Raw genomic sequence first — 27,494 nt, 5'->3', positions numbered from 1 at the left:
ACAGATCTATATATGTTTATATCTATATCTTTATCTTTCTATACAGCATAGATATGTAGATTGCACAATGCACAGATAATCAAAACACTTAACATTTACATAGCACCTTTGTAAGCTTGTCCCTGTCAGCTATGTCAGACATACGAGGCATTATGGTGAATACAAACGATTTATTAACTTCGAAGTTATTGTGAAGTTTTGACACATCCAGCTTAAATCCTGTTGTTGTTGTTGGAGCGCTTCAGGACGTATGAAAAATTATATAAGCATCATTAATAGTCCTGCAGGACTGAGGAGCCACTGTTAACATACACTGTGCACCGGAAGCATTCTATGTGGCATAAAAATGCAGAAGTGCTAAAACGGAAGTCCGTGGCATATACCCCATTATAAAATTTGAGATCCACCGCCTTCAGTTTTTGTAGCCTCTGACTCAGCAGCTGCGCCCCCTGGAGGATGTCCACAGAATGCAAGAACTTCCTCCTCAGTGGGCTTATGTAATGTTTTTTTGTGATCGACACTGAGACGAAAATAAAAGAGTAAAATTGTTTATTTTTTTTTATCAGTAAAGATAAACAGAAGGCACACATACAGTATCTGAGGGTAAAAGTCACACCAGCGTCAGGATCTATAGTAAAATATATGAGGAACATCTTCTGCCTGAAGGATTCAGAGAGTTCTTCCTCCTTGGAGAGCTGATGCAACATATTTGCAAGCAAATACAGCCTTTTGCAAAAATATATCCATATATAATTATACACTTTTTTCTCTCTACACACTGAAGCAAACAAATTATACAAAAATGCAGAAAACTATCTCGATACATTAAATGGTGAGGCGTTTCGAAGAAAAAAAAAAAAGCCTTTCATAAGCATAAGAGTGGCAGTCGTACAGAATCCAAAAAAAAAAAAATAGAAGCAATACTTTCATCATAAACCGTTATAGGAAACACATACAAGTCCATATGATGCTAAAAATATTAGCTTTAAAACCCAAGGGGGAAAAAATGTACACAAAATGACATTTCAACATACAGATGTCTCAGGATTATACGGTCCAGAAAACACAAGAGCGTCCCTTTCGAGCAGCCTGGATAATATGCTTACTAAATTAGCAAAAGGAGTGCCATGGCTTCAAGGGTTTTTTTTTTTGTTTGTTTTTGGCTGCCACACAGGTCCCAGAGTTTACAAATTTGAGAACAGAAGCGATGGCCATGCTACAAAATTACCACCGTCGGAAAAAAAAAAAAAGGACAGAGAAAACAACAAAAAAGAAACAGCTACAACTGAAACGCTAAGAAAAAGTTGATGACAAGGTTCGTGAGGGACAAAACACTGCATATCTGTGCTTAAGTGCAGCTGCAACTTTAGAAGAAAATGCTACAGACATTAATTGTAGAGTTACAGCTTCAATCAGAGAAATTGCTAAAAGAACATTGTTTCCGAAAATCTGACCTTACTTGTTCAGATTCCTTTAACAGTAGTGGTGGTTTTTGATATGAAAAATGTGGCTTACCATCCAGGGTATCAATCTGTTAGGGGGCGGCAACAACAACAAAAATAAAATTAAGTCCACTGTGCCCTCAACAAATTTCCCTCAACTGCGACAGAGTAAAAAAAAAAAAAAAAGAAAAGAAAAAAAACTGTTGACGTTTGAGGTTGAGACAAGTGTGAAAACCACAGTATATACAAAGTTTAACTGAAAAGTTAAATACTGGTAACATTACTTAAAATGATTTCTGAAAGTCAAGTAATATTCTACTTGAGAACAAAAACAATGACTAAAGGAATGAACGCATGCATGCTCGCCCACTGAGTAATCAAGAACCACCACTGAATATTTGTTTATGGGGCAAAACTTGCAATTCTTTTCTATAAAATTAAAACCATATCTTTAAATGTTAGGGCATCTTCTGGTCAGCGTTTTCCTCTTAACTGTTAAGGTTTCTTGCAGTTATTTTGTGCAGACGCAAAACAACGTGTCCCAATTTAATAACGACTGACTTTTCCTCTAAAAAACGCAACCTTTCCCACGCCGGCTTAAACAAATACCCTTGAAATGCCTGTAAACACAAGCATCTGAACGGGAACTAAAGTTTGTTTTCTTCCCTGAAGAAGCAAGTTTAACAGTCTCAGTGACTCAGATTTCCAGCTTTTTCTGGTTGCATTGAAATTTTTTAAAAACAAAACTTCTTGTCGAGAAAAAAAAATGTAATAAATGCTATTCTGAAATGTTGCTCAGTAATTTTACATTTCGCCTGGTTTTGTAAAATACAGTAATATTGTGGGGGGGTTTTCCCCGTTCCAGCTGCTAGTACGGATAGCTGTCAGGGAAAGCCAGTCCCTGGACGCACTGCTCCCCTCCATCCATCAGGTACGGACCCTCTTCCTCGTAGCTGGGCAGGGGGAAGCCGTCCTCCTCGCTAGGGGGCAAGATGGCGTCCAGGTCGGCTTTCAAACTCGGCCTGTGGTTTTCTGGGAATGCCATGGAGAACAACGCGTCGGGGTTGCACACAAATTTGTAGACGTACCTTTCCCCGGCAACCTGTGGGAGGAAATAAGAGTATTAAAAAATAAATACAATCTTGAAAGAAAAGAGAACCGTGGGAAGCTGTGTAGATGAGAAAGATGGATGACTCGCCTTTACCTTCTGCATGATGCCTTTTTCGTAGTAGTACCGCAGCGAGCGGCTCAGCTTGTCGTAATTCATGGCTGGCCGATTTTTCTGGATGCCCCAAAGGCGAGCCACCTGAACAAGAAAAAAAAAAGGCAATAAAATTATTAAAATCAAAGAATATATTCTTACAAATGGTTTAAAACTGGTAGTCTTAAGACTAAAAGCGCCACCTCTTCCGGATCGATCAGTTTGAACTCCATGTTGCGTCCCGTCCACACGATCAGGTGTCTGTTTGCCGGATTGTCCAGCAGCGTGAGCAAGAACTGCCAGAGTTGCAGGGAGCCGCGGCGCTGGTACGGCAAACCTTCCTGCTTCACTTTACCTGGTCGCAAGAGACAAACACTGAGTTCACTTGTCTCGCTTCGGCCTCCGAAACAACCAGATTCCGCTTATTTCTAATGACTGAGAATAAAATAAAATAATAAAGAGCATTTTAAGCAGTGTGCCAGTAACCTACCTTCCAATCTTTCTGGTACAACACAGGTGTCATCAAAGTACCGAAGAGGCTCTCTGTCAGGACCAAATCCTGTGGAGAAAAAATATTTTAAAAATTGATGTATGTCATTATACTATTTTTACAATTATGTTTCTTTTGTAAATATTTTTTTTTCCCATTGCTGACATGAATGAAATATATTAATATATTATCTTTCAGTTTCATTTAACTAACCATTTGGTTTTGGAGTTTTGGCTATTATTAATGTCTTAAATTGTGGCATATAAACGGTCAAATGGGCCACAACTCAATAGATAAATAAATAGAAAAGAAGAAAACATCTAATATGAAAGCAAGTCGACAGAACTTAATTTTATTAATTCATAATTAAGCATTCATAATTATTTTACTGTTTAATTTAGCTAATAATCTCATAGTCCTCTGCAACATTAACTCCCCCCAAAAAATGGCGCTGTCCAATTAAGAAGTTCTGAAATAACTACAAATACAGAAATATTTAAGTTATTAGTTGAAACTTGGATTCATTCCTTCAGTTGTGCTAAATTAGGGCATTTTCGACTCTCTGTGTTTACTTATTAAATCATGGCAGTTTGGACTCCCGTAAGGCAGAGGATAGCAAACCATTAACTAGAACTCACCAGCGTTGTTTTTCTGAAACAGAACTGGAGACTTTCCAAATGTCGACTGGCAGGTTTGAACCTCTGAAAAAGAGACAAGTAAGAGATCCAATGAAGCTTCTGGTACAAATTATTTAGCCCAAAAGTTATTATGCATATTACAAAAAAACAAAAAAAACAAGCATTTTAAACATACCAGGTTCAAAGCTGAAGTCTCTTGGCTCTTGTTTGATTTTGACGTGGTTGAAGGTCAGACCTGGACCGGCTGGCCCTGGGTCGGGATAGCGTGGGTCCACCAGCTCCTGCTTGAAGGAGCGGGGAGGGAGGGGGACGACGGGTTCCGACAGGTGGCGCTGGTACAGAGGTCGGCCGTCACAACTGGAGGGGTGGTACGACGGGTTCGGGGTTTTCTCTGGAGGCAGGAAGGGCAGGCAGGGATCGGACAGCTGCCGGTGGAACCTGGGAGGACCAAAGGAAGGTCTGAGTCGTCCGTGGAGATGCACGTAAAAAACAAAAACAAACATTCAGGTAAAAATCAGAGCTCACCTTTGCTCTGTGTTGAAAGCCGCCGCCGCCGCCGAGCAGCTGATGGGGGTACGGGGCAGCGCAAACTGCTGGTTTTGGCTGGCCTGTGGGAGGTTTTGGCAGTGGAAGGGGCTGGAAGTTGGAGCTCGGCTGCTCATTTGAGGTGGGGAAGGCTGCAGCTGCCTCCGTAAGGGTGGGGGTCCGGCAGGGTGGATGGAGCTACACTGTGTTGCAGGTGCATTGGCTGGACCCGGTTTGTTTTCACAGGCACTAAGGGAGACGATGACATAAATAATGTCGTTTATTCAATCTAAAATACACAAATAATAATAATAACAATAGTTGTTACAGTCACTCATCGCACCAACTGCAAACCGTGAAATTCAAAAAGTCAAAAAGATTTCAGAAAGTGCTGTGGTTTAAGATCCTCATAGATTTTTTTTATTTTGCAAAATATAAATAAGTTGGAGGTTGGTTCCATAGTTATTTTCCAAAATCTCTTCACCATATGACAAGTATGGTAGTAAGATAACATAAAAATGTGTAAAAGTGGACAGAGGAATCCAGTTTACAAACATTTATCTGGTACCTGTAACTGTAAAGGCACATATCAGTCTGGGGAGTCCCACAGGGGGACAGATCTTTGGACGGACTGGGCTCCCGCTTCACTTTGCTGACAGGTGGTCCATGAAGCATCACTACAAACAGACATTACAAAAGAATGTTTCAGTATATTTGAATGTTTTATGCTCCCACATTAACAAAAAACAAGGTCCAAAGATAAGATTTTTCCATTCCTCACGATTCCTCTGATTTCTGAGGTCTTTTCTCAGATTCAACAGAGCTCTTAACCTCGCTCTCCTTTTCTCCTCTGTGTGTTTTTCTCATATCCGAGCTCAACTTTCCTGGAAGGAGCCGTCAGATTGCCATCAGCATGTTGCCGTGACGCCAACAGGCCACAAACATTTCCATGTGTGACACGCTCGCAGGCGGCTTTATGGCCTCGGCCTGGAGACGTTCTGTCACGGGAGCCGTCATTAAAGCGGCACTAAATACGCGCGCCACGTGTGAGGGAGCGGCACCTAATGTGCCTACGTTGATTCACGATATAACATAGATACATCGGCCCCGGATGTCGTCTTATAACCCCCTCATTTCCTGTTCTTTTGACTACTAGCATTGATTTGGCAGAGCTCCAACACATTTGTGTGTCTCTGGGTAATGTGGCGCAATCTTTGCTTGTAAACACAGCAGAGTACAGTGGTATGATATCGGAAAACAGATCCTTAGAGGTCGACTGGGTTCATCTATATCACAATGGAATATTGAATGTGTTGGGAGCAGTGGTGGCTTTAAAGGCCAACAGAGGTTGTTGTGTACAAACAACCTCTGAAAACGGTTGTTTGTGCACGTAATCATAATATTTTTATATAGATCTCTAAAAAACAAAACCCTTTATGGCTCCTTTATACCTTTCGCTGCAATTTGTAAACTAGTGTGACATTCCTGGATCAGTTTATATTCGTCTTATCTCAGAAAAGGATCAAACATATAGAAGGAAATATGTGCCAAAATTCGGTGAATGTATGGAGGTCTACAAATGATAGTTTTATTAAGAATATGCAGCCCTAAAAGTGGAAAACTTTAAATGATTAATTTGGAGCTCTATGAAAAAGTATGGAGCGCTAAAATTGCTGCAATTCACTGTCAAAATATGGGGAAGTAAAAGTGCCAAAATTCAGCCAAATCAATATAAAAGTAATTAGATGTGTGGAAAGGCAATGTACAATGCAATGAAATACTGAATAATTTAAGGAACACAATTTACATTTAAGCTTTCTGTTATTTTCTATAATCCAATGTTCAGATTCTACAACAAATTTTATTGTTTTTTGGTGGGATTGTGGGGAATCTCAGTACATTTACATTAAACATCTGTACAACAATAGTCATGGCATGAGAAAAGTTTGAAGAATAACGCATTAAGAGGCAGCAGACGTTTTTGTACACGATCAAATCCTCAACTGTAATTAAACGTAGTTATGGGTTGGCGGTTTGTCAGGGGTTTGTGGTTTTTGTTTGAGTCGGTTTTAGTTTATTCTCCACTTGACCTAAAGAGGGACCAACAACAAATGAACGGAAATGGGGAGTATTCAGTTCTCATAGAGCAAATCGTAATTTAATTGAACTATGTTTGACATTTTGCTTTTTCTCGTGGTTCCCTGCAGAACAACACATTTCAACAGTGTGTACAAGTGTAACATTTAAGGACTCACATGTCTAATATTGATTTAATGGTTTATTTATTACATTGTGGCTGCTTTGGCACAACATAATTTTCTCCTCCGCACTACTTGCAGTCCAACACCCAGGGTAAAAATAAATAAAACAAACTCATTATCTGGAAAGCAGTTTATTTTCCTCAAGTGAGTGGGCACGACTGTTTGCTCAGACTATTTTCACACGTCTTCATTTGCAATTTACAACAACAGAATAGGATTAAATATACACAGCCTCCACCACGCAGGGAACAAAATGGCTCCATTATTTGGCTTTTATAGTTTATAAAAAAAAAAAATCTAGCTCTGTTATGTAAGCAAATATGATTTGCATATAGGGTTCTCAACCGAAATAAATGTTTGCATAATAAATCACTGTCATTTTTATGAAATGCTTCTTGTGTAACTGTGGGTGACATCTATAAATACAAGAGGAGAAGTAGTTACTCACAGTTATTGGACTGGAAATCTGGGACAAACTGCTCGTCATCAGGAACCTGAGCTGTCAGACGGCAGAAGACAGGATGATTAAGGACTTGCTAAAACGCTGAGCCAAAAATAATCAATACATGTTCGGTTTTATTAATAGCAGGTAGCTTTTGTAGCTGCTATTTTTAAATAAATGTTTGCTTTGCTTTTTACCTTCTGCAATCCATATTTCCTGGAGCTGGATCAGATCCTGAAAAAGCTCTGAAAGACAAACGCGGAGTAAATTTACACGTGAACTGCTGCGTTTGGAAACATCAACACCAGAGACAGAGTCAACCGAGCTGATTGTACCTTCTGTGTCCTGAGCCAGCTCCGTGTCCAAGAACCTCCTCCGTCTGTCGCCGAGACTCCTCTCCTCCTCTGTGTGGCATTTCTGCAACCGGCAGCGGTAAAAACAAATCAGATTGCAATGCACAAACCAATAAATGACGGGACATAAAATTGGCAGGTTAAAAACTCACACTCTCGGGCACCACAAAAGGAACCTGCTGATCGTAAAAGCCGTCCATGTTGCAGCGGTGTTCACCCTGGAGGGCAGGACAAGCGGGCGCCATTAGGTAAACACTTAAATGTATCAGATCTGCGGCTGTTTCCACCTGATTTAACCCTCCATTCATACAACAATCATCCCTTTAAAGTGACTCAATTGGTTTATGTTGTTCTGACCTCTGCGACCAGACAGCAGGGCTTAGCTGTGCCTCTAGCAGCCTCATTGCAAACAAAAGCTGTGTGACATCATGAGTTATGAACATGAGAGAAAGCAAGAAAGCATGATGTCTTTCGGTTTTGTTCACAGTGGCCTTGAAATGCTCACTGTCAATGGGCGAAGCAAACATATTTATATCCAGACAGCACATGAAGATTTAGGGGTAGACTTTGACTAGGCCATTCGAACACATGAATATTGTTCTTCATGGTAGTTTCTCACAAATAAACAGAACAGTTGTATTAATGAAAGTAAAGTGCTAACATGTTCACGATTAACTAACAAGAGGACTTCTGAAGGGAGTACAAATGCACACCACACTTTTCAGATTTGTTCTTGTTTACCCTTCCCTTCCACTTCAAAATGTAAGCCCAAAGGAAGCAGAGAGTGGACGTTTTCCGCATTATACTTTCCCCTCATGGTTTGTTCGAGATAAGGAGTTAATTTCCCGATAAGTCAATTTCCAAATGGTTTTGTCAAGATGACGAGTTAATCTCAGTTTATACGGAAAATGTCCACCTCGGCTTAGGTTTAACCCCACCTTCTGCTAGTTTTATCACCTAAAATCCCAATAAAATACAATACAGTTTCAAGGAACTGGCAGCAAAAGCAGATCATTTGTGATTGGCAACTTGTTTTACGTCGTTTTAAAACGACGTAAACAGTATGTATTTAAGTTTTGCGACGTACTTGTAAGAAAACCAACCGTTTTTACTAAAATGTACTAAGCGAGAGAGCCGAAAGTAAAATTGGACAAATTGTGAATGGAGTTGGGCGCTGACCGCTGTGGGACCTCCTTGTTTTTCTCAATGAAGTGAAACTTGATCCTCAGCAGGAGGAGGCGGTAGAGGAGGAGAACAGGGGGGCAGCTCACCATTGAGAAATTTACCAGAGAGAACGGAAAAAAATATTCGCAAAGCTAACAAACCGAAAAATAATAATAAAAAAAGAACAGTCAATGCAAACAGAAACAGCGCCCTGCGGGGCCGACAGATGCGCGGAAATGGACGCATGTTGGCTTTGATTGCTAGAAAATGGCGTTCGCCTCTTTAACCAGTATCTGCTCCCTTCACAGCCAGCAACAAACCGCGACACTGCGGTTCGCCTGGATAGACAGGGAAAAAAAACAAGCACGTTTCGACCAACTTTTATATACCCATCAATAATATAATGCAAAACATACCTGGGTAGTGAAGTTATTGTTGGAAGAGTGATTTAAAATAAGTGGTCGCAGTTTTTTTCCCCCTACATCGCCTGCAGCTCCACGAATAAACACTCGGCTGTGGATTTTTCTCAATGAAGAGCTCTCAGATAAGCTAAGCAGAGTACAGCCCTCCCATTGGCTGAAGAGGGAGTCAATCGAAAATTGAGCCAATCACTTTCAACATAGCTCTGACGTCCGTACGTTCTGTTTTTTATGAATGACTGCGTTTCATTCATGAATTCACAGCTTTCTTAAAGGGCCAGAGCCGCCAATTTGAATAAATAAAAATTAAATGAGCGTAAATTAACATCTTTCGACTGAATATGTATCTTTGTGGAACAATGGAACAACAATGCAACACTGTAATTTAATGCAACTCAAGTTATAATGGTATGCATTTAAACAAGAAGATTTCCCCAGAGGGTTTCACAAAATACTTTTTTTAAAGTGCAAAAATGAAAATAACTCCTACTTCTGCTTTGTGTGTATTTAAGTCGATGACATCACAAGAAAACATAAATACTGTGCTCACTGGCTGGCATTTGTAAACATTGTGGTGGGCGAGCTAGTTTTTACTCAAGTTGCATTTGAGCTGCAAGGGGCTTTACCTTATACATGATTCTGTTTCCAATTACTGCTTCAAGCCAGGATAGGGATGTGGATGATGAAGCCATGTAAATACTTACATGATTTTCCTCTGGCTGTCTGAACTCATACTGCTTTAGCTTACCACTGTACGGCAAAGGAGGCGGAAAAACACCATTCTGGTGACTCTGCTGTTCAGAGAAGTGGGAAAGTTGACTTCCACTGGTATCAGAACTGGAGCAGAACTGGGAACATCTTCCTGAATCCTGGCAGAACTTTGGTGTCTGAAATGTTAGTTTTGGTCTCAAACTGTCTTTCTGCTCTGTGACAAACCACAGAGAGGTTTCACACCCTCAAAGTTTTATTATTTCTCCAAGCAGCCACTCCGAGACAAAATTTCTTTCAATCACCTATTTGCTACTTGCAGGAATATAATATAACTCTACACTTCATAAACTTTAATTCAAGGTGCAATGTTTTGACTATGTACTTGGTTGTGTTGGGCTTTATTACATGTCAATTAGATGTGGTGATATATTGAACTATTGTGATCTAAAGCCTAACAAAAAGGTATGCAAATTCCAGATTTTCACAGGTTGTTTCATGTAATTCACATAAAGAAGCAACTCGGGGTAACAATCCATAGCTTAACACTTATAATATGTATTCCTGTATTGCAGAAGGGTTTTTATGCCATGTGAGATGCAGAATTTCTCCCCTTTTAGTTCTGCTTTGATTTGTTTCCAGTTCATTCCCATAAGCTGCAGCGAAATCATCCAAGGCTTCACGTGATTATTTGGGGAAAAAAAATCTCACACAGCACCCCCTCCCCTCCATGACTGATGGCTCTGCACAATAGTGAGAACAAACGCACTGTAGTTAGGGGGGACTTTAATCCAGATATGCACATAAGAAGATTAAAGGTCAGCTGCAGCTACGATGCAGCACAATCCAATGTTCCTTTTGCGGCTTTTGCGATACCAGAAAATCCTCAGTTCCTGCCACTGATCAATGAAGAACTGAGAGAGAACCAACTGGTTACAGCCAAGGGAAAACACCATTTTTGTACTTTTAACCTCTCTGTAAATTCATCCAGGATAACACTTTACTAAGAAACAATTTCATTCGAGTCCTCCCAATAAGCTGAATCTTTACACTTTGTATTCAAATCGTTTAGTGAGGAATAGAGGAGGCTCTTATTGGGGAATTCAGTAGCTGAAAATCCCATTGGTGGTCAAAGAATCTCCCAGTCTGTGATTCCTGTCTGATGACCTGAGTAGACTCCCCCCCCTCTTTTTCTTTCCCCTCTGTAGAGCTGCACTAATCGTTTGCTTTCCTCCCCCCCAAAAAAAAAAAAAATGCCTGCTCAGCGTCGGGAGATGGCAGAAACGGATCTTCGTGTGATAAAAGTCCCAGTTCGAACAACAGCTGAGCTCAGCAGCTTTGTTACTGATTTGCAATGTCTCTTGTTTACTCGGCCGCCACACGTCGACTCCTGTGCACGACACCACATGGGCCTGTTTCATTCTTCCGTTCTAGCAGATCAACAAGCATGATATAAAACAACATATCCTGTCACAGGAAATTGCACTCTGTCGTCTCTCAGCTGATTGTCAAGCATATCTGCAGATTGTGATGCAAGCATGACGTTTTTCCTCCTTATTGTTGGACGTCTAAGTCGTCGCTTGTTTTTGTTTACAAATTAAGAAAAGGAAAAAGAAAAAAAAGGCAAAGATATTGATTTGAGATTTGATTGGATTAACATAGATAGTGTCTTCTAGATAGTGGAAACTAAATAACAGTGACCCTAGCAAACCGCTGTTCATCAGATAAGCGACCTCCCAATGGACAAAGCTCACCGTGACTACATCAAAGAAAAAATGTTGTAATCAATTGAGAAATGGGCATAATGAAACTCATGAAATAAAAAAGTTTTAATGGATAAAAACGTTTTATCTCTATATTTAAGCATCTCCATGGTTAAAAATAATTTGTTTATGTGAATGTTCAGTTTCTTTTAATCTGTTTCTCTCTTTCCTTCCTTCCTGTTTAGAGTTGCGACACACTGTAATTTTAATTTGATCAGAGCTCATGCCAGTCAAGTGAAGCAGACCAGTGTTGACGCTACAACAAAATAGATACACATCTAAACTTACCCATATCTGCAGTAGTGCACATAAACCCGCCAGATTTGACCTTTCACCTTCTTGTATTTCTGCAGGTCACTCAATTAGAGTTACCACACAAGTGGTGCTGTGGTATCTCTAGAAAACATTAAAGTTTTTAAGACTTTTAAATGAAAAATAAATACAAAAAACCCAGATTCTGTTGCAGTTTGTCTATATTTTATTAGTATGAAGGTTTAGAAGTGAAAGATAAGAGAATGGAATCACAAAGCTAAAGCGGAGGTCTATAAGTCCACGACACGTCGAATGGAGCCTACCGCCGGATGGAGGGCCCCCCACTCCGAATGGCGCCTGTATTCACCTTTTTCCAACAAGTACTGCCGTCCCCTGTAGCTTGGATTCTCGTAGAAGATCCAGAGCCCATCTTGGACGTGGGCTGAGTGGATTTCGTGCTGGCGCCAGCGATCCTGCAGGTCAGAGAGGTCTTCATTGAACTCCATCATCTGGCCGCTGAAGTCCGGACGTTCATAGATGCGGATCCTGCACCGGCTGGGTGGCTTGCATGGTAAACAATCAAGAAATCAGTTAAAATAAGAACTTTTATTTTGTTATCCATTAGAAACCAAAAGCTTTTTCCTAAAACATCTGCCAGGACTTACATGTCTGATGAGGCGACAGGAACGGATGGTGTCATTGAAGCCGTTCCAACTCTGGAAGACGGGGTACTCCCCTTTAAACAGTATGTACTGGTAGCCCATATACTGGGGTCTCTCATAGATGACCCAGGTCCCACTATCCACTCGAATGGAGTTGCAGCGGCTGAAGTGGGAGCTGAGCTCAGGACAGTCGCTGCTGCATTCAAAGGAGCGGCCCTGGAAGTTCTTGTCCTCGTAGAAGAAAATCTAAAAGTGGAAGTCTGAGTTAGAGATACCTGACTAACTTCTGCATCCACAACAATGGCCGCCAGTACCAGAACCAGTAGCAGTACCAGAGTGCAGGCAAACACTAATTAAAGCGCATTAAAGATTTTACCCAGCAAGTCAAGATAAATTTAAAGTTTACTATACTTTCTGTAGCACTAACCTCTTACTATGAAGTAGCATTGCATTTACATGTGTGTTTCTGTGATCACTGAGCAAAATGTGTTCATTAAAATTGTGCCGAATGAACTTTGCTCTTTGAATAGATTTCAAGCTAGACTAGAGTATAATGTCGCCCTCCAGTGGTAAAGTAGGAGAATTACCATGTTTAGACGTATATGTTATGAAATCAAAAATGCCACATCGAATGAGATTACACCTTTACCTGGATTTCCCCGGTGTGGGACAATAAAGAATATTTATGTTCTATTCTACTTGATACATCGAAAACAGTGAAACACTTGGTATTTGCTTTGTTACACAATGTAATATCTCAGACACAAGAAATGTTACTTTACATTAATTCTGACTACTTTAATGAAACAATTAGTTAGAATTTTATTTTAATTATGTATTTTATAGATATATAAACTAAAATAATTGTGTAACTATATATATATATATATATATATATATATATGATTTCTGTGAAGTTTGATTTCACAGAAATCAAACTTCTGTGAAATCTAATTGTCCACTTAGGAAGCAACACTGATTGACAACGGGGAAGTTTGATTTACTTGGAGTTATATTGTGTTGTTTAAGTGTTCCCTTTGTTTTTTTGAGCAGTATATATATATATATATATATATATATATATATATATATATATATATATATATATATATATATATATATATATATATATATATATATATATATATTTATTTATTTTTTTCTATATCCTCTTCTATTTTGAAGAGACATGATGCATATTGACTTTTTCGAAAAGAAAGAAAGAAAGAATAATAATTTAGTACAAAAATATTGTTTTCTTCATTAAACTCAACTGTTTGTCTGAACCTTTTGCCACTTAAAACAGAGGAACTGACCCCATAATCAGCAGGAACATGGTGGTTTAAAGAAATTAGCAAGGTAAACTGATCACCATGGTGGAGAATATTTAGTAAAAAAATAAAAAATAAAATAAAAATCTCTTTAATATAGCAGGAAAGATCCTGTACTCACCTTCCCTGTGCGCTCCATGATTAGGCAATGTTATGGTCCTCCAAAGCAGATCAAATGAAAGTCCCCCCACCTAATTCACACTGCATCACCGATCCACCACCTTTATATAAAGGCTGATGAAATGCAAAACCAGCACAATTGCTGTCATTCAAATGAGCTCTCGATTAATGCAGCAGCTGATTCGGCAATTGTTTCCTGACATGTTTTTGATGAGTTGATGCTGATATTTTGCCTAAAAGATGTAAACTCTGAACATCCATCCAAATCACAAACTTCCATCAATGTGGAAATCATTACAAAACCATTCCGGAGGCTTTTGGACTCCAGCAGAACAAGGTAAAATAAAACATCCACAAATCTTGGAGCTGAACTTAATCCAAAGATACATCACAGAAGAACACAAAGAGACATCTGTAAAGAACTGTGGGCTTCATTTGTTTCAGTTGAGGTCAGAGTTCATAATTTAACTTTAAGAAAGGCACAGGGCATAAACAGACTAAAATATTCTGTTTTTAAAGGTGCATCATCTCTAGATCTGAAGTGAAAACCAATACAGCATTTAAAAAAAACAACATAGCATCTTGTGTCAAACATGGTGGTGGTAGTGTGATGGTCTGGGGTGATTTCACTTCTTAAGAACAAATAATACTTGTAGCTGATAGAACCATCAATTATGCATAAATCCACTTCTGAATGGTTAAAAATAAATGAATACATAAAATAAAATTTAAAAAGTGAATATTTTGGATTGGTCTAGTCAAAGTCTGGACCAAAATATGATTGAGATGTAGAAGCTAACACTCAAAAATTCTCTATTATGGTTAAATTAAAAATAATTGTGCAAGGAAAAGTTCAACAAAATTCCCCCTCAGCGATGGCAAAGACTCAGACTCTCAAAAATATATAACTACCTTTTTTGCTAAACTAGAAGTTTATAAATTTATTCTATTCTTGTTGGTTGATATATCTTATAAACTACATCAATTTGAAACAACTGATAAGAAAAGACATCACATTTTCATTCTGGTTTTATTCCCCAGATGCATACAGAGGGGTTAAGAGCTTAGTTCTTCACCCGGCGCACTGAGCCCACACTGGGCTGCCTGCCTCCCCACTCCGAGTACCGCCTGTACTCGCCCTTCTCCAGCAGGTACTGGCGCCCCCTGTAGTTGGGGTGTTCGTAGAAGATCCAGGCCCCCTCGAACACTTTGCAGGACTGGACGTCGCGGCTCTGCCAGCGCTCATGGAAGGTGGGCATGTTGTCTGACAGCTCCACAGACTCGCCCTCAAAGTTCGGCTTCTCCCAAATCTTCATCCGCCACATATTCCCCACCTTGGCAGGGTCAAAAAAGAAAATCCACTCTGAAAAAATGGTTTGTTTGTGTTGTTTGTGATAGAAAAACCACTTACATGTCTAACGACACGGCAAGACCTGACTGCGTCGTTGATACCCAGCCAGTACTGGTAGTCTGGATACTCTCCTGGACTCAGCACGTACTGGTGGCCCATGTAGTTCGGTTTCTCATAGACCACCCAGAACCCGCCCAGGACTTTGATGGAGTTACAGCGGCTGACGTACGTGTGCAGATCGCTGAAGTCGTTGCCGCTTTCATGATATCGGCCCTGAAAGTTTCTATCCTCGTAGAAGATGATCTGAAACACAAACACCAGGTTAAATCGGTGACTGTAACATGTGTATATATTAAATGATCACATTACCTTTTCCATAGTTGATATCAATAAGTTTGGTGTGCTAAATAAAATATTACACCTGCCACCTCCGGTATGCTCTTTATACAGAGCAAGAACAATAAAGTCAAGCACATGGTTTTTTGCTTTGTGCGAAGTGGATTTTTCAATCAGCGATTCAAAAATTGATCCAGGCGAATCACATTGTTCTGAAGCAGTGACTCCTGTTTCCCTGAACAAAGCGGCCCAAAGCCGCTGGATCCAGCAGAGAGTGCTGACAAAAACAAGGGCACCGCAGGACATTTGGGTTGTAGTGAAGCGCCTAGAGCTGAGTCAATGACCCAGCAGGAAGGTAGGAAGGCACCAGAGGCTGTGCAGACCCCGGACTGGGCCAGCTGTTTCATAAACGCTTTACATTCAACATGTCAGACCGTTGACTTCTACTTGGAAACAGAAAATACCATGTCTGAAGTTTTATTGAACTGATAAGAAAGTAGTGCTTGGTAGTGAAGTGAAAACTTTCCAATAGATCCCAAATCGGATCTAGGTCTGGCTGTATGTTTAGGGTTGTCCTCGTACCAGAAGGAGAACCTTCACCTCAGTCTTAAACCTTTTGCAAAATCTTCCAGAATTGCCTTGGAGGAACACATCCGTGCAGCATAATCATCCCTCCACCATGTTTCACCCTAGCTTTCAGCATTGTGTGTGGTCAGTTTTACACCATACAGTGTTTTGCATGGAGGCCAAAAACCTCAATTTCATCTAAGCAGACATTACTCATTACTCACATTTTCCTTGCAAGTGTGGCATCACTCAAGAAGTAAATGGAAATTTCAGCGGTATACGAATTATTACGAAGATGCATGCCTACAACAACAACAACAAAAAAAATCGAGCAAACACAGATTGCCTTACTTTTGTGCCAAATTTTCTTTCCCCACCTTTAACATTTGAATAAATCCCTTACTTCCCTTACATACATGTGACTTTGGCCATTTCATAGCACAATCAAGAAACTATGTTACTTTTAATTTTACAAAAATGCTATATATATCAAACATAACATAAAATAAATTTTATTTAGCAATTTAATCCTTGACGTTGGACCTCTGTCTTTCAGACACTCCACCTTCAGCACGTAATCCGAACTATGCTGTTGTGATTATGCCATTTACAATCGTGCTTAGGAGTTCATATAATGAGATCAGCAGTTCTACCAGGTGTTTGCTCATTTCTGCTGCTGCTAGTTTGGAGGAGCAGAGTGGAAAATTCAATGACTCTAGGAAGTCCTGGAAGATGCTGATGCATCCTTTTATCATAGCCATAGACATAGAGGGTAAAGACAAGAAAGGTGCTGCTCCAAAATGAATGCTATCAAGTTTGACTGAAATGATCAGTGCATTGGTTTGTAGAAAATGGATGACAACCTGGACAATCAATCATCCCAACATCAGAACTGGTTTTGGGATAAATGTAACTGGGACAACAGACTTTGACCCCAAAGTCATTTTGAACATTTCTGGACTATATCCTTAAACGCCAGGTACATTCAAATATTCATGACTTTCATGCAAATGTTGAGCGTATAAACTTCTGACCAGAACTCTAATAAACTAATGAAGACACAAGTCAGGCTTTGCTTTAATTTTATTGGTTGTGCAGGCATTTAGAAGAAGCTTCCATCACTTAAAACTCTGTGATCCTGCGGAAGGAGCCAATGCCAGGAGACGACGCCCCCCAGTCAATGTGCTGCCGGTATTCTCCCCTCTCCAGGAGGAATTGATGCCCCCTGTAGTTGGGGAGGTCGTACAACACCCAGGCGCCGTCTGTCACCACACAGGAGTAGGCCTCGCGCATCTTGTAGGTATCATACGCCGAGGCGACGTCGTCAGAGCAGTCTACCGCCTGTCCTCCAAAATCTGGTCTCTCATAAAGCCTTAGCTTCCAGGAGCTGCCATAAATCTAAAAATAAACATAAGAGAGAGGGTCATTGCAGGGATAATCTTAAATTCGACTAAGAAAGTGTTTCCTGAATCTTTTGCATCCAGACTCTCACGTTCTTCACAGCACGGCATGATTTGACGCTGTCGCTGAAGGCCATCCACTGCTGGCTGTCGGTGTACTCCCCGGGGCTGAGGATGTACTGGAAACCTTTGTAGCTGGGCCTTTCGTAGATCACCCACACGCCGCTCTCCACCCGGATGGAGTTGCAGCGGCTGAAGTGCGTGTGCAGGTCGGCGCAGTCGCTGCTGCAGTTGTAGCAGCGGCCCTGGAATTTCTTCTCCTCAAAAAACGTGATCTGCGAGGGGAAAAGCATGAGTATATATATATATTTTTCTGTGTCGCTTTTTAAACGCTTTACTGCAGTGGAAGATCTTTACCTTCCCCATTTGGATGCAATGTAAACCTGGTTCTTTGCTGCAGGCCCATCAAAGTATTTATCCATAAAGAAAATGTGCAGAGCGTGGCAAGTCTTTGATACCCAAATGAGCTGGATTTGCATATCAGCAGAAACAGCTTGGTGTCATTTGATTTGCCTTTGTTCCAGCTTCATGATGAGCCTCTATCAAACACACGCTGGAGCGATAGAGGATCAGCTGCAAACAGCATGGATGACAGAAAATAATCACATTTGACTGCATCTGAATCTGTATTTTAGGAATCTTACATAAATTTGCTATTGTTTTTTTTTATTATTATTTATTTTGCATTTTTATGGTACAAAAAATATTTCAACAGTGAGGTTTCATGCAGTTTTGTTGTGTGCATAGTCAGTGGAATGTCCTGGAAAGTGGACATGTGAATTATATAACCTGAACAGCTCACTGTGAAAATTAAATAATTTCGGGGTGTTTTTTTTATTACAGATTTTAGTAGCCTTGATATTATTTTACTTGTATTTTTCCCCCCACACTATTAAAACGTTGTATCTATTACAGGTCCAGAATACTGATTTGATTCTGATAGAGTTTCTATGGAGAGAGCTAAAGATTAGGGTGATGGCAAAGAGGCTTTCCAATTTCAAACATTCGGAGATCATTGATGAAGGAAATCACCCAAATATCAGTGGAAAAATGCAAAATAGCTGGTCAGTGTAAGAAGGACTTATTTGCAATAGTACAATATTTGTCCTTAATTATTTAGAAAATAAAATGTCCCCCCTTTATTATGTCCTGTTATCTTTAGAGTGATGCCTGTTTCATTTTCCAGTGGAAGTTAATTTTGATCCCAGTTGTGTATGACTCGTTTGATTCAAGAGAGATGAATAATAAGTTCAAAACAACATATGCAATATGAGTTCAAGGTGACGCTTTTTGATGCTTGAATTGAAGACAGGAATAAGTCAAAAAGTACATTTTGCACCATAACCTTCGTAGGTTGGGATGAGGGATTCTTGCAACATCAGTGACTTAATTCATAGAGCTGGGAGAGAGAACTGTTTGCAGTATATGAACAACTGCACAGAACAGGTTGGCAACATGGTCCACACACAGATATCTAAAGCGCACATTTGAATAAAAAGTTCTGCACATAAGGTGTTTAACTGCATTCAAACAATTACATTGTGTTACCCAGCTTTTAGTTCCTCATTCGTTCTGTTCCTTGTGTCCGCTTTTGAGAATGATTTGTTGAAAGAATCTATTAAAAACGGAGTACTCCGGTCTATTCAGAGATTGACCTCTTCATGGATGTTTCTCTGGAACGTGACTCCAAATTATTTCCGGAAAACTCACCAGTTCATGGATCACTTTGTAAAGCGTTTGTAAAACATTCAAAAGGAAATACAGTTTGGAAGCTGAAATATTTAAGCCAAACAGGAGCAATGCCACTTGACATACTATGGGCTGTTTTTTGCAAAACAGCCAATCCAGGAGCACCATTGATTTTCCTGGGCAATGATTGGTTGTTTCCCTAAGGTCGGAACTTAGGATGACCGTAGCGTAGCCGTAGTGCCAAGACGGTTTTGCTGTGCATATTAATGCATATTAGGATATGTTCAAAGCTTGACCTATTAAAATAGGTAATTTTAGGCGTTATTAGTCGTTCCACTGTCTCAACATTTTAAATATAATTGTTCTGCTAATGTGAACATTTAGAAATACGAAGGGTTTGTTCAAACCTTGTACTTTATTGTCAAAAAGTTCCCATAAATGCATTAGAAATGGCAGAAACTCTTCCTTTCCCATCTAGTTTAGGTCAGAATGAGGCACAGGTACAAACACATTCTGGATTTCAGCTTGCTTTATTCTGGTTTTCACCGGCTACATTCAAGGCTCAAGAGCTAACAGGCGTCCATGATGCGCCTGATGGAGCTGAACCTCGTGGAGCTGCTCAAACCCATCTCCCGCAGGTTCCTGTACTCTCCTGGCCTCAGGTACAGCATCCTGCCCCTGTAATTGGGCTGCTCGAACATCAGCCAGTGGCCCTCCATGACGTTGCAGGACTGGCACTCGGAAATGCGGAAGCGGTCCATCATGTTCTCGCAGTCGTCCACCAGCTCATGCATCTGGCCTGCGAAGTTCTCCCTCTCGTAGATCCTCAGGCGGAAGGGTCCTCGTTGCTGCGGAGGGAGAAATTACACTGAAATCAAACAACCGTCTGATTGAGACTTAAACCACAACATTGTCCTGCTGACGGGGAAGTCCTCCACTTACCATGGGGATCATGCGGCAAGATCGGATGCAGTCACTTGTGCTTATTCCCATCAGTCGCTGGTTGTCGGGGTACTCACCCCTCCTCACCAGTATCTGGAGGCCCATGAAGTTGGGTTTCTCGTAGACCATGAAGAGGCCACTCTCCACCCTGCAGGAGTTACACCTGCTCAGGTAGGAGGTGAGCTCCGGGCAGTCGCTGCTGGTCTCATAGGAGCGACCCTGAAAGTTCCTGTCCTCATAGAATATAATCTACAAAAAAAATAAATAAATAACACAGGAGAAATGATCAGTTCGTACTTGATCTTTGCTCTGAGTCATTTTGCATCTAATGTTTGGGAAATTTCACTTACCCTCCCCATGGTCATGATAATTGTGAGCTAATTGTGAGATTCAGCGCACCAACATCGACCCTTTCCCTTTTTATACATTGCACAGCCGTAGCATTTCCACATGGCTTGTGCTGAAAGCTTTGAGTCATCACTCTATATTGTGGCACAGAGCTGCACTATAGGGTGGCAGACTTTAGCGTACATCAGAATCTGCAATAATTCATTTATTCTCAGCTAAATATCGGGTTTCATGTCCACTTCCAGCAATTTCTACAACTTAATTCATCTCTTTATCCAAAAAAATACTCATGTAAAGGATGAGTACTGCCTCTGGAAAATGACTGAGACTAAAACAAGGTCTTGTCAGCTCAAGAGTAGGAATGCGTTGACTTTTTGTCATAAAAAAAAGACTTAAAATAAATATAAATTTTCTGTGACCTCGCGTAACCTTTCAAAGCTACAGTTAACATAGAATAATAACTATTGAGGTGTAGTGTAAAAAGAAATCAATGCAAGGCCACGTGAACCTAATGATGAGTCATGATGTTTCAAACAAAGGTGAGCTAGGTGGTCTGGAGCTGATGGTGGATATAAAAGCAACGCCGGTTGGCATCATTTGGAAAAACGAAAACCGTCACCATGGGCAGGGTAATATCCGATTTGTCTTCCGTTTGCATGTTAAAAAAAAATCAAAAATCCTGCAAAAGGTCCAAACACTTAATTATGCTGCGCACAAGCAGCAGCAGTGTTTCATCCTTTCTCCTGTGCCCTTGCTGCAGATCATTTTCTATGAGGAGAGGAGCTTCCAGGGCCGCTCCTATGACTGCAGCAGCGACTGCTCTGACATCCACATGCACCTGAATCGCTGCAACTCCTGCAGGGTTGAGAGCGGGTGCTTTGTGGGCTACGACCGCCCAAATTTCATGGGTAACCAGATCTTCCTGAGGAGGGGAGAGTACCCTGACTTTCAGTACATGGGAAACATGATGGGCATGATGGGTATGGCCATGATGGACACCATCCGCTCCTGTCGTATCATTCCCATGGTATGATATTTGTATTGTCTCTTTTAGGGGGAGATTTGAATTGGTGAGCCAGCAAGAAAATAAAAGAATAAATCTTTCCTGTGTATTTAATAGCACCGGGGACAGTTCAGGATGAGGATCTACGAAAGAGAGAACTTCGGCGGCCAGATGCACGAGCTTATGGATGACTGCGAGTCTCTCCAGGATCGGTTTTACATGTCCGACTGCCAGTCCTGCAACGTCATGGACGGCCACTGGCTGATGTTCGAGCAGACCAACTTTAGAGGCAGGATGATGTACGTGAGGCCAGGGGAGTACAGGAACCTCCGCGAACTGGGAATGAGCAACATCATGAGAATCAGCTCCATCAGACGCATCATGGATGTGTGTTAACAGTGGTCGAAACCATCAAGGAAAAATAATAAACATTTTTTGAAGTATCTTTGTCGTATCTTTTCTGTACTTGACAAGCAGGGATTAAAGGCTCCATTCTCTCTAAACTGGAATTACATCAATTCATATTCATACTAAAAATATTTTGTAGGCAAAACTATGTGAGCCCCCCCAGCACCACCTTACCACCAATTAGAAATGAAACGGTGACAATATGCAAACCATGCCACCAACGTTATGTTGCACATGTGTGCCATTGCTACAGAATCGATGAAACTTAATCTCATTCCACACTATGCAGATGCTTTACTCAACTCGGCATGCAGGATGTTTAAAAATCAGAAGTGAAGCTGACAGCATGACCTACTTTATTATTATTTTGACTAACCTGACCACTTGGGGGCAGCAGTAGAGCAGCAACTATGAACTTCTAGATTGGTAGTTGAACCTTAAATATGAAAAAGAAAACAAAGTAAATAAATAAACCGTGACAGTGATCCGGTGAAAAAAGCTACTTACCTTGTCCCGAGTTGAACTCTGTTAATTCCACACCTTTGATCCCTATATATGTGCACTTTTCAGAACGTGAGCAAACCACAAGTAACACAAGTAAATTGTAGATCTGACAGATCTGACTTTCATAAAATTCAATTTGTTTAGAGCCACAAGTTTTCAATATGCTGGCATACATGGCAAGAAAGGGAACAATGTGACAGCAGCATAAGAGTGATATCAGCTAATGGCACTTTTGCAGATTTTGGGAGAATACATCTAAAAAGTAAAAAAAAAAAGCAAAAGACGCAGGTTAGCCAAAACACAACTTGGCGAGATGAAAATGTATCTGTTTATATCAAATTTGACACAAATAAGTATCGTTGAACTCATCAGGTTTTTTGCTGAATGATTTTTTTCTAAATATCAATTATTTTGGTAACTATAGAGACGTAGTAAGTGACCTATCGATTGTCTTGGGTGATGCTTGAGGTATCCAGACCCATTCCAGAATCCAAAGTTGTGTATTACTTTACCACGACTATGTTTGACTGCTTGATATTATTTTTTTCTGAAATGTTGTGTTATTTTACCTGTAGATTTGTTGAGACATGCATCTTAACTTGTAGAATATTTCACAAAAATTCTTGGAGAACATTGAGATTAGTTTTTGGCTCAATGTGACATGGGTTGTTTGAGTTGGTATTGGTCTGCTGTAGTTTGTTATTTTTGTCCACTCTCCTTTCCTTTCTGTCGAATTATGAACTCAGACTCGAATCAGATTGGGTTAGATAACGTTTTTATCCTTAATAAATTAAATTATTTGAAAAAAGCTTTTGCATTTACTCGGGTTATCTTTTATTCTCCAACAAACATAACCCCCCCTCCACCCAATCCTTCAATGAAAAATGTTAACATGCAATAATTTCACTTTGCAATGTCATCATAACATTTGCCTCCATACATTTTAATTAGGAAGGCTGCAGCGTTCACAGCTTTGATGTGCAGGATGGTGGGGATTTCCATGATGAGCTGACTCGGGCATTTTGTACAATCGAGGGGCAGATTCTTTAGATGTCACATGATGCATAAAAGGCAGCGGGCCAGAGAGAAAAACAACAGAAATCATGAGCGGAAAGGTAATGCAGGGTGCAAACTATCCAGACTGCTCCGCACACTCCTAAAAAGTTAATAGTTTTATACACAGTATCAACGGTGAGTGTTTTGGGGCGACCAAAAAAAAAAAAAAAGCTCTAAAACTGTTTGTATGTCTTTTTTTCTTATCAGATTATTTTCTTCGAGGAGAGGAACTTCCAGGGCCGCTCGTATGAGTGCGTCGGCGACTGCTCGGAAATCACATCTCACCTGAGACGATGCAGCTCCTGCAGGGTGGAGAGCGGGATATTCATGGTCTACGAGCAACCCAACTTCAGGGGCCAACAGTACCTCCTGACCAAAGGGGAGTATCCTGAGTATCAGGATACAATTGGGTTCAATGACTGCATTCAGTCCTGCCGAATCATCCCTGTGGTAATCATCCTTATTGAATCAATCAATGAGAGATGAGGGCAGCCTGAAATGTAAAAAAGGAGTAAATTACTCACTAAAGTCACTTGTTTTCTGCCCTGCACAGCACACCGGACCCTTCAAGATGCGGATCTACGAGAAAACAAATTTCGAAGGCCAAATGCACGAGCTGACTGATGACTGCGACTCCATCCAGGACAGCTACAACATGTCGGACCTGCAGTCGTGCAACGTGGTGGACGGCTACTGGCTGATGTACGAGCTGCCTGAATTCGAGGGCAGGATGCTGTACCTGAAGCCAGGGGAGTACAAGAACCTCAGAGAAATCAGCAATGGCATCAGATTCAGTTCAATCAGACGCATCACAGAGTCCTAATTCTCATGGTTTCTATTCAGCCGACGAGTTTAATAACGACCAGTGGAAGGCAGAAAAAGGGGGAACCTCATCTTTGATCCTGAATCTGTGATTTTTGTGCCTTTTGTTCATTGTTTGCTTTTATTTCCAATCTCACTGTACAATTTACCTCTTGATTTGTGATACGCAAAATAAATGAACTGGTTTCAAATTGGTGAACTGATGTGTTGGATACATTGGTTGTGTAGAACGGGCAAGACCAGTGCATGACATATTAATATAACCACAATGCTTTTGGATGGAAAAACAGTAGGACAGAGACATAGTCAGGCGTGTCCTCCATGGGAAGACAACATTATGCTAAGCTAGTAAGCTATAAATACATTCTAACTCACAATATACTCCCTCAGTGTTAAGGTTGTGGATCTCACCTGTCAATAAACTCTAATGTGCAGAAAGGGAACTGTGCAATGATTATCTACCAAAACAGATGCATTATTATCTGCCAGTCAGGCTCACTTTGGTGGTTATAATGCATCAATTAGTCTTTCCGGAGTTAGTTATGAGATTCCACAAGGAAATGGGAACACCTCCGTTTTTTGTTACATATTCCTGCTGTGCAGCATAATCAGAAAAAAAAGACATTGGTTTTCAATTCTACGCAGATGATAGCCTGTTTTACATGTTCATCCGATGTGAAGAAACCATCAAACTGCAAAGATTGTAGTAATGCTTAGAAGATATAAGTTCTAAACTGATGAAAACCATTCTTCTCTTGAACTAAAACAAGACAGAAGTTCTCATTACTTGTGCTAAAAATATAAAGAATTCTCTGGCCTATGGAGTTCCATTAGTGACAATTTGGATAAGATTACATTGACTCTTGTTCAACCGTAAAATACACTTTTGACCAGAAAATATACTCTAATTAACATGATAACCAGCTCTCTCAAGTAGTCAACTGTCCCCTCCATGATTTTTCAAAAACAGAAAGGATGCTGTCGCTGGGTGATGTTAAGAAACTAGTCTATCTTGACAAATGTATTGCTGTCCTAGCAGATCAATAAAACTAAAAAAAACAACTTTTTGTTTTCATGAAGACTTCACAACTTTCCCCATATTGACCTTTCCTCATTGATAAATTGATATCTTGGAGTTAATTAGGTGATAGAGTCCAATAAAGTCCCAAAACCTGATCATTCTCTATCACAAGTCTCACACATTCTCCTCCTACAACAAAGGTTTACATGATGTTCTCAGGGTTTTTTGGAAATTGGAGCTACTAGGCTAGAAAAAATCATAATGCATTGCTATGTTTTACTATTTTATTTGAAATGTAACATTTTGATGATGCACCTACAAATATTTCGTTGTCTATACTGGACTGGCTTGCCATGTTGTGTTGAGAACTTTCAAGCAAAACAGCAAACAAACTTTGGACACTGATAATTTACATGGGTAGACTTAACTTTTCCTGCTTCCTCTGCAAGTTTACTTCAGTTTTAGTTTAGACAACACAGCAAAAGTCTAAATGTTGAGGTGTTTAAAGTTATGCCTTTTATTTGGCTGTGGAGTAGGATTTGATATTATAAAAAAATCTGTTTTGCAGAATAAGTACAGCACATGCTGTAGTTATGTGTATGATTTTACCATCTTCAAGTATCTGGGTAATATTGAAACTTTACAACTCTGATGCAGCCTCTGCTGCTGTGTATTAAATCTGCCACTTGCAGACTGTATTGAGAATTACATTTCTAGAGCTTAGCCCAAAGAGAGAATCACAATATGGGGGATTTCAATCAAACAAAAGCAAGAACCAAAAAGCTGGAGGCTATCCAAAAACCAGCTGTTGACACACTGACAACCAAAGTGAATCACAATCTGTGAATTGTTTACTCTTATAAAAAGCCAATGGAGGACGTCTGTTGCACAGAACCATGGCAGGTGTGGAAATGCTCCCACAAATCTAGAGTTGTGTTAAAAAAGATGCTTCTGAAATGTTAAAATACATCCAATGAATGCACAGCAGGTCTAACAAATGCTAGAAATAGTATGTGTGTTACTGTATCCTCTAGAGAGAGAGGCCCTAGAACATGAGCAGAATTAAACATGCATGCAAAATGTTGGTAAAAGAAGCGTTAAAAATAAAAAAAGTGGGATTTTTAAAAAATTATTATTATTATATTTTTTTTGCATCACTCCAGTTCAACCCATGCGTATGTTTGGAAGATCGCTCCAAGTTTCATGAACGCCTGTTCGTCAAACAAATGCAGGTGGCAGCTGCACCTCAAAGCAAACAGCTGAAATGCATTGTGGGGTACAGTGTTTAAAAAAAGCTGACAGGTCCGATCATTGTTATGTATCACAATGCTGCAGGTCATCTGTGGGTTATAAATGCAGCCGGGAGCCCACGGCTGCTGCTACAGCGTGAACAAAATTAGCCAACACAATGGTGAAGGTAAGGTTCCTCGTTTCGTTTGGTGTTTTTTTGTTTTTTTTTAAATGTTTCTCTAAATTACTTCACCAAAATCAGAAAAGTGGAGACAGATCTTTGCCATTTGTGCTTAACTTGATCCGACGCTTCCTGCATTCCTGACAGATCATTTTCTACGAGGACAGAAACTTTCAGGGTCGCTCCTATGAGTGCAGCAGCGAGTGCTCGGACCTGCACTCCCACTTCAGCCGCTGCAACTCCATCAGGGTGGACAGTGGAGCTTGGATGGTCTACGAGAAAAACAACTACTTGGGCTACCAGTACTTTCTGACAAAGGGCGACTATCCAGACTACCAGCGCTGGATGGGATTCAACGACTGCGTTCGATCCTGCCGTGTGATTACCAAGGTACGACCCCCTCCAGGTACAATCCAAATTTCACATCAGAAGCAAATAATAAATGCAATCTTTCCTGCAGCACCAAGGGTCTCATAAGATGATGATCTACGAGCGCCCAGACTTTGGACGGACGAAGATGGAGCTGACTGATGACTGCCCCTCTCTCTACGAGCGCTTCCATTTTAATGACGTGCACTCCTGCAATGCGACGGACGGCCACTGGCTCTTCTACGAGCATCCTCACTTCAGGGGGCGCCAGTACCTGCTGCTCCAGGGTCAGTACAGGAGGTTTCATGACTGGGGAAGCTTGAGCCCCAGGGTGGGATCAATCAGACGTATCACAATATGAAAAAACAGGATGTGCAAAGTGTTGTGTATGTAAGATACTACAAATAAAGTCAATTAAATCATTCGAATGCTTTCT

The 27,494-nt window shown here is 40.5% G+C and overlaps 8 protein-coding genes across 9 annotated transcripts; 3 read left to right on the top strand and 5 right to left on the bottom strand.

Annotated features, from left to right (window-relative positions):
• Window positions 1-532: 532 nt before the first annotated feature.
• On the bottom strand, window positions 533-9,070 carry LOC103475084 (ETS translocation variant 5-like). Of its 2 annotated transcripts, none has more exons than XM_008426490.2 (13): window positions 8,933-9,070; window positions 7,505-7,570; window positions 7,335-7,416; window positions 7,197-7,244; window positions 7,006-7,056; window positions 4,865-4,973; window positions 4,297-4,545; window positions 3,947-4,209; window positions 3,772-3,834; window positions 3,134-3,202; window positions 2,847-2,998; window positions 2,641-2,748; window positions 533-2,544 (listed from the first exon to the last, which is right to left on the bottom strand). In XM_008426490.2, the coding sequence occupies exons 2-13, from the start codon at window positions 7,550-7,552 to the stop codon at window positions 2,311-2,313; spliced, it is 1,476 nt and encodes a 491-aa protein (XP_008424712.1). In that variant the 5' UTR covers window positions 7,553-7,570; window positions 8,933-9,070; the 3' UTR covers window positions 533-2,310. The 2 variants fall into 2 exon arrangements, with proteins under 2 accessions (XP_008424712.1, XP_008424719.1); XM_008426497.2 differs by having other exon boundaries at window positions 2,647-2,748.
• Window positions 9,071-11,861: 2,791 nt separating this feature from the next.
• Window positions 11,862-13,880, bottom strand: LOC103475076 (gamma-crystallin M2-like). The gene is made up of 3 exons (XM_008426477.2): window positions 13,773-13,880; window positions 12,324-12,566; window positions 11,862-12,221 (listed from the first exon to the last, which is right to left on the bottom strand). The coding sequence occupies exons 1-3, from the start codon at window positions 13,788-13,790 to the stop codon at window positions 11,949-11,951; spliced, it is 534 nt and encodes a 177-aa protein (XP_008424699.1). The 5' UTR covers window positions 13,791-13,880; the 3' UTR covers window positions 11,862-11,948.
• Window positions 13,881-14,782: 902 nt separating this feature from the next.
• LOC103475067 (gamma-crystallin S-1-like) lies at window positions 14,783-15,599 on the bottom strand. The gene is made up of 3 exons (XM_008426465.1): window positions 15,492-15,599; window positions 15,183-15,425; window positions 14,783-15,105 (listed from the first exon to the last, which is right to left on the bottom strand). The coding sequence occupies exons 1-3, from the start codon at window positions 15,498-15,500 to the stop codon at window positions 14,836-14,838; spliced, it is 522 nt and encodes a 173-aa protein (XP_008424687.1). The 5' UTR covers window positions 15,501-15,599; the 3' UTR covers window positions 14,783-14,835.
• A 1,491-nt stretch (window positions 15,600-17,090) lies between these two features.
• LOC103475057 (gamma-crystallin M2-like) lies at window positions 17,091-17,995 on the bottom strand. Its single transcript, XM_008426455.2, has 3 exons — window positions 17,843-17,995; window positions 17,518-17,760; window positions 17,091-17,423 (listed from the first exon to the last, which is right to left on the bottom strand). The coding sequence occupies exons 1-3, from the start codon at window positions 17,849-17,851 to the stop codon at window positions 17,148-17,150; spliced, it is 528 nt and encodes a 175-aa protein (XP_008424677.1). The 5' UTR covers window positions 17,852-17,995; the 3' UTR covers window positions 17,091-17,147.
• Window positions 17,996-19,685: 1,690 nt separating this feature from the next.
• LOC103475049 (gamma-crystallin M3-like) lies at window positions 19,686-20,572 on the bottom strand. The gene is made up of 3 exons (XM_008426436.2): window positions 20,467-20,572; window positions 20,117-20,365; window positions 19,686-20,022 (listed from the first exon to the last, which is right to left on the bottom strand). Exons 1-3 carry the CDS (start codon window positions 20,479-20,481, stop codon window positions 19,744-19,746), a joined length of 543 nt encoding a protein of 180 aa, XP_008424658.1. The 5' UTR covers window positions 20,482-20,572; the 3' UTR covers window positions 19,686-19,743.
• A 453-nt stretch (window positions 20,573-21,025) lies between these two features.
• Window positions 21,026-21,910, top strand: LOC103475040 (gamma-crystallin M3-like). Its single transcript, XM_008426426.3, has 3 exons — window positions 21,026-21,093; window positions 21,225-21,491; window positions 21,585-21,910. The coding sequence occupies exons 1-3, from the start codon at window positions 21,085-21,087 to the stop codon at window positions 21,861-21,863; spliced, it is 555 nt and encodes a 184-aa protein (XP_008424648.1). The 5' UTR covers window positions 21,026-21,084; the 3' UTR covers window positions 21,864-21,910.
• Window positions 21,911-23,467: 1,557 nt separating this feature from the next.
• LOC103475036 (gamma-crystallin M3-like) lies at window positions 23,468-24,456 on the top strand. The gene is made up of 3 exons (XM_008426419.3): window positions 23,468-23,494; window positions 23,643-23,885; window positions 23,989-24,456. The coding sequence occupies exons 1-3, from the start codon at window positions 23,483-23,485 to the stop codon at window positions 24,256-24,258; spliced, it is 525 nt and encodes a 174-aa protein (XP_008424641.2). The 5' UTR covers window positions 23,468-23,482; the 3' UTR covers window positions 24,259-24,456.
• A 2,133-nt stretch (window positions 24,457-26,589) lies between these two features.
• Window positions 26,590-27,482, top strand: LOC103475026 (gamma-crystallin M2-like). The gene is made up of 3 exons (XM_008426406.2): window positions 26,590-26,695; window positions 26,837-27,079; window positions 27,150-27,482. Exons 1-3 carry the CDS (start codon window positions 26,687-26,689, stop codon window positions 27,417-27,419), a joined length of 522 nt encoding a protein of 173 aa, XP_008424628.1. The 5' UTR covers window positions 26,590-26,686; the 3' UTR covers window positions 27,420-27,482.
• Window positions 27,483-27,494: the final 12 nt, after the last annotated feature.

This window comes from Poecilia reticulata, chromosome 2 (genome assembly GCF_904066995.2).
Source record: "Poecilia reticulata chromosome 2, P_reticulata-male-v2, whole genome shotgun sequence".
NCBI lineage: Eukaryota > Metazoa > Chordata > Actinopteri > Cyprinodontiformes > Poeciliidae > Poecilia > Poecilia reticulata.
The sequence above is the reverse complement of the archived record's forward strand: the minus strand, read 5'-3'. Positions and strand labels throughout refer to the sequence as shown.

Excerpts from the sequence above, each read along its gene's own strand:
- LOC103475084 (XM_008426490.2), bottom strand. The coding sequence starts at position 7,552 with ATGGACGGCTTTTACGATCAGCAGGTTCCTTTTGTGGTGCCCGAGAGT. Across the intron at positions 3,835-3,946 it reads AGACTTCAGCTTTGAACCTG|AGGTTCAAACCTGCCAGTCG; the intron begins GTATGTTTAAAA and ends TCTCTTTTTCAG. Across the intron at positions 2,545-2,640 it reads GCATCATGCAGAAGGTAAAG|GTTGCCGGGGAAAGGTACGT; the intron begins GCGAGTCATCCA and ends TTCCTCCCACAG.
- LOC103475076 (XM_008426477.2), bottom strand. Across the intron at positions 12,222-12,323 it reads CCTGTCGCCTCATCAGACAT|CCACCCAGCCGGTGCAGGAT; the intron begins GTAAGTCCTGGC and ends TTACCATGCAAG.
- LOC103475067 (XM_008426465.1), bottom strand. Across the intron at positions 15,106-15,182 it reads CTTGCCGTGTCGTTAGACAT|GTGGGGAATATGTGGCGGAT; the intron begins GTAAGTGGTTTT and ends GACCCTGCCAAG.
- LOC103475057 (XM_008426455.2), bottom strand. Across the intron at positions 17,424-17,517 it reads CATGCCGTGCTGTGAAGAAC|ATTTATGGCAGCTCCTGGAA; the intron begins GTGAGAGTCTGG and ends GTTTATTTTTAG.
- LOC103475049 (XM_008426436.2), bottom strand. Across the intron at positions 20,023-20,116 it reads CTTGCCGCATGATCCCCATG|CAACGAGGACCCTTCCGCCT; the intron begins GTAAGTGGAGGA and ends CTCCCTCCGCAG.
- LOC103475040 (XM_008426426.3), top strand. Across the intron at positions 21,492-21,584 it reads CCTGTCGTATCATTCCCATG|CACCGGGGACAGTTCAGGAT; the intron begins GTATGATATTTG and ends TGTATTTAATAG.
- LOC103475036 (XM_008426419.3), top strand. Across the intron at positions 23,886-23,988 it reads CCTGCCGAATCATCCCTGTG|CACACCGGACCCTTCAAGAT; the intron begins GTAATCATCCTT and ends TGCCCTGCACAG.
- LOC103475026 (XM_008426406.2), top strand. Across the intron at positions 27,080-27,149 it reads CCTGCCGTGTGATTACCAAG|CACCAAGGGTCTCATAAGAT; the intron begins GTACGACCCCCT and ends TCTTTCCTGCAG.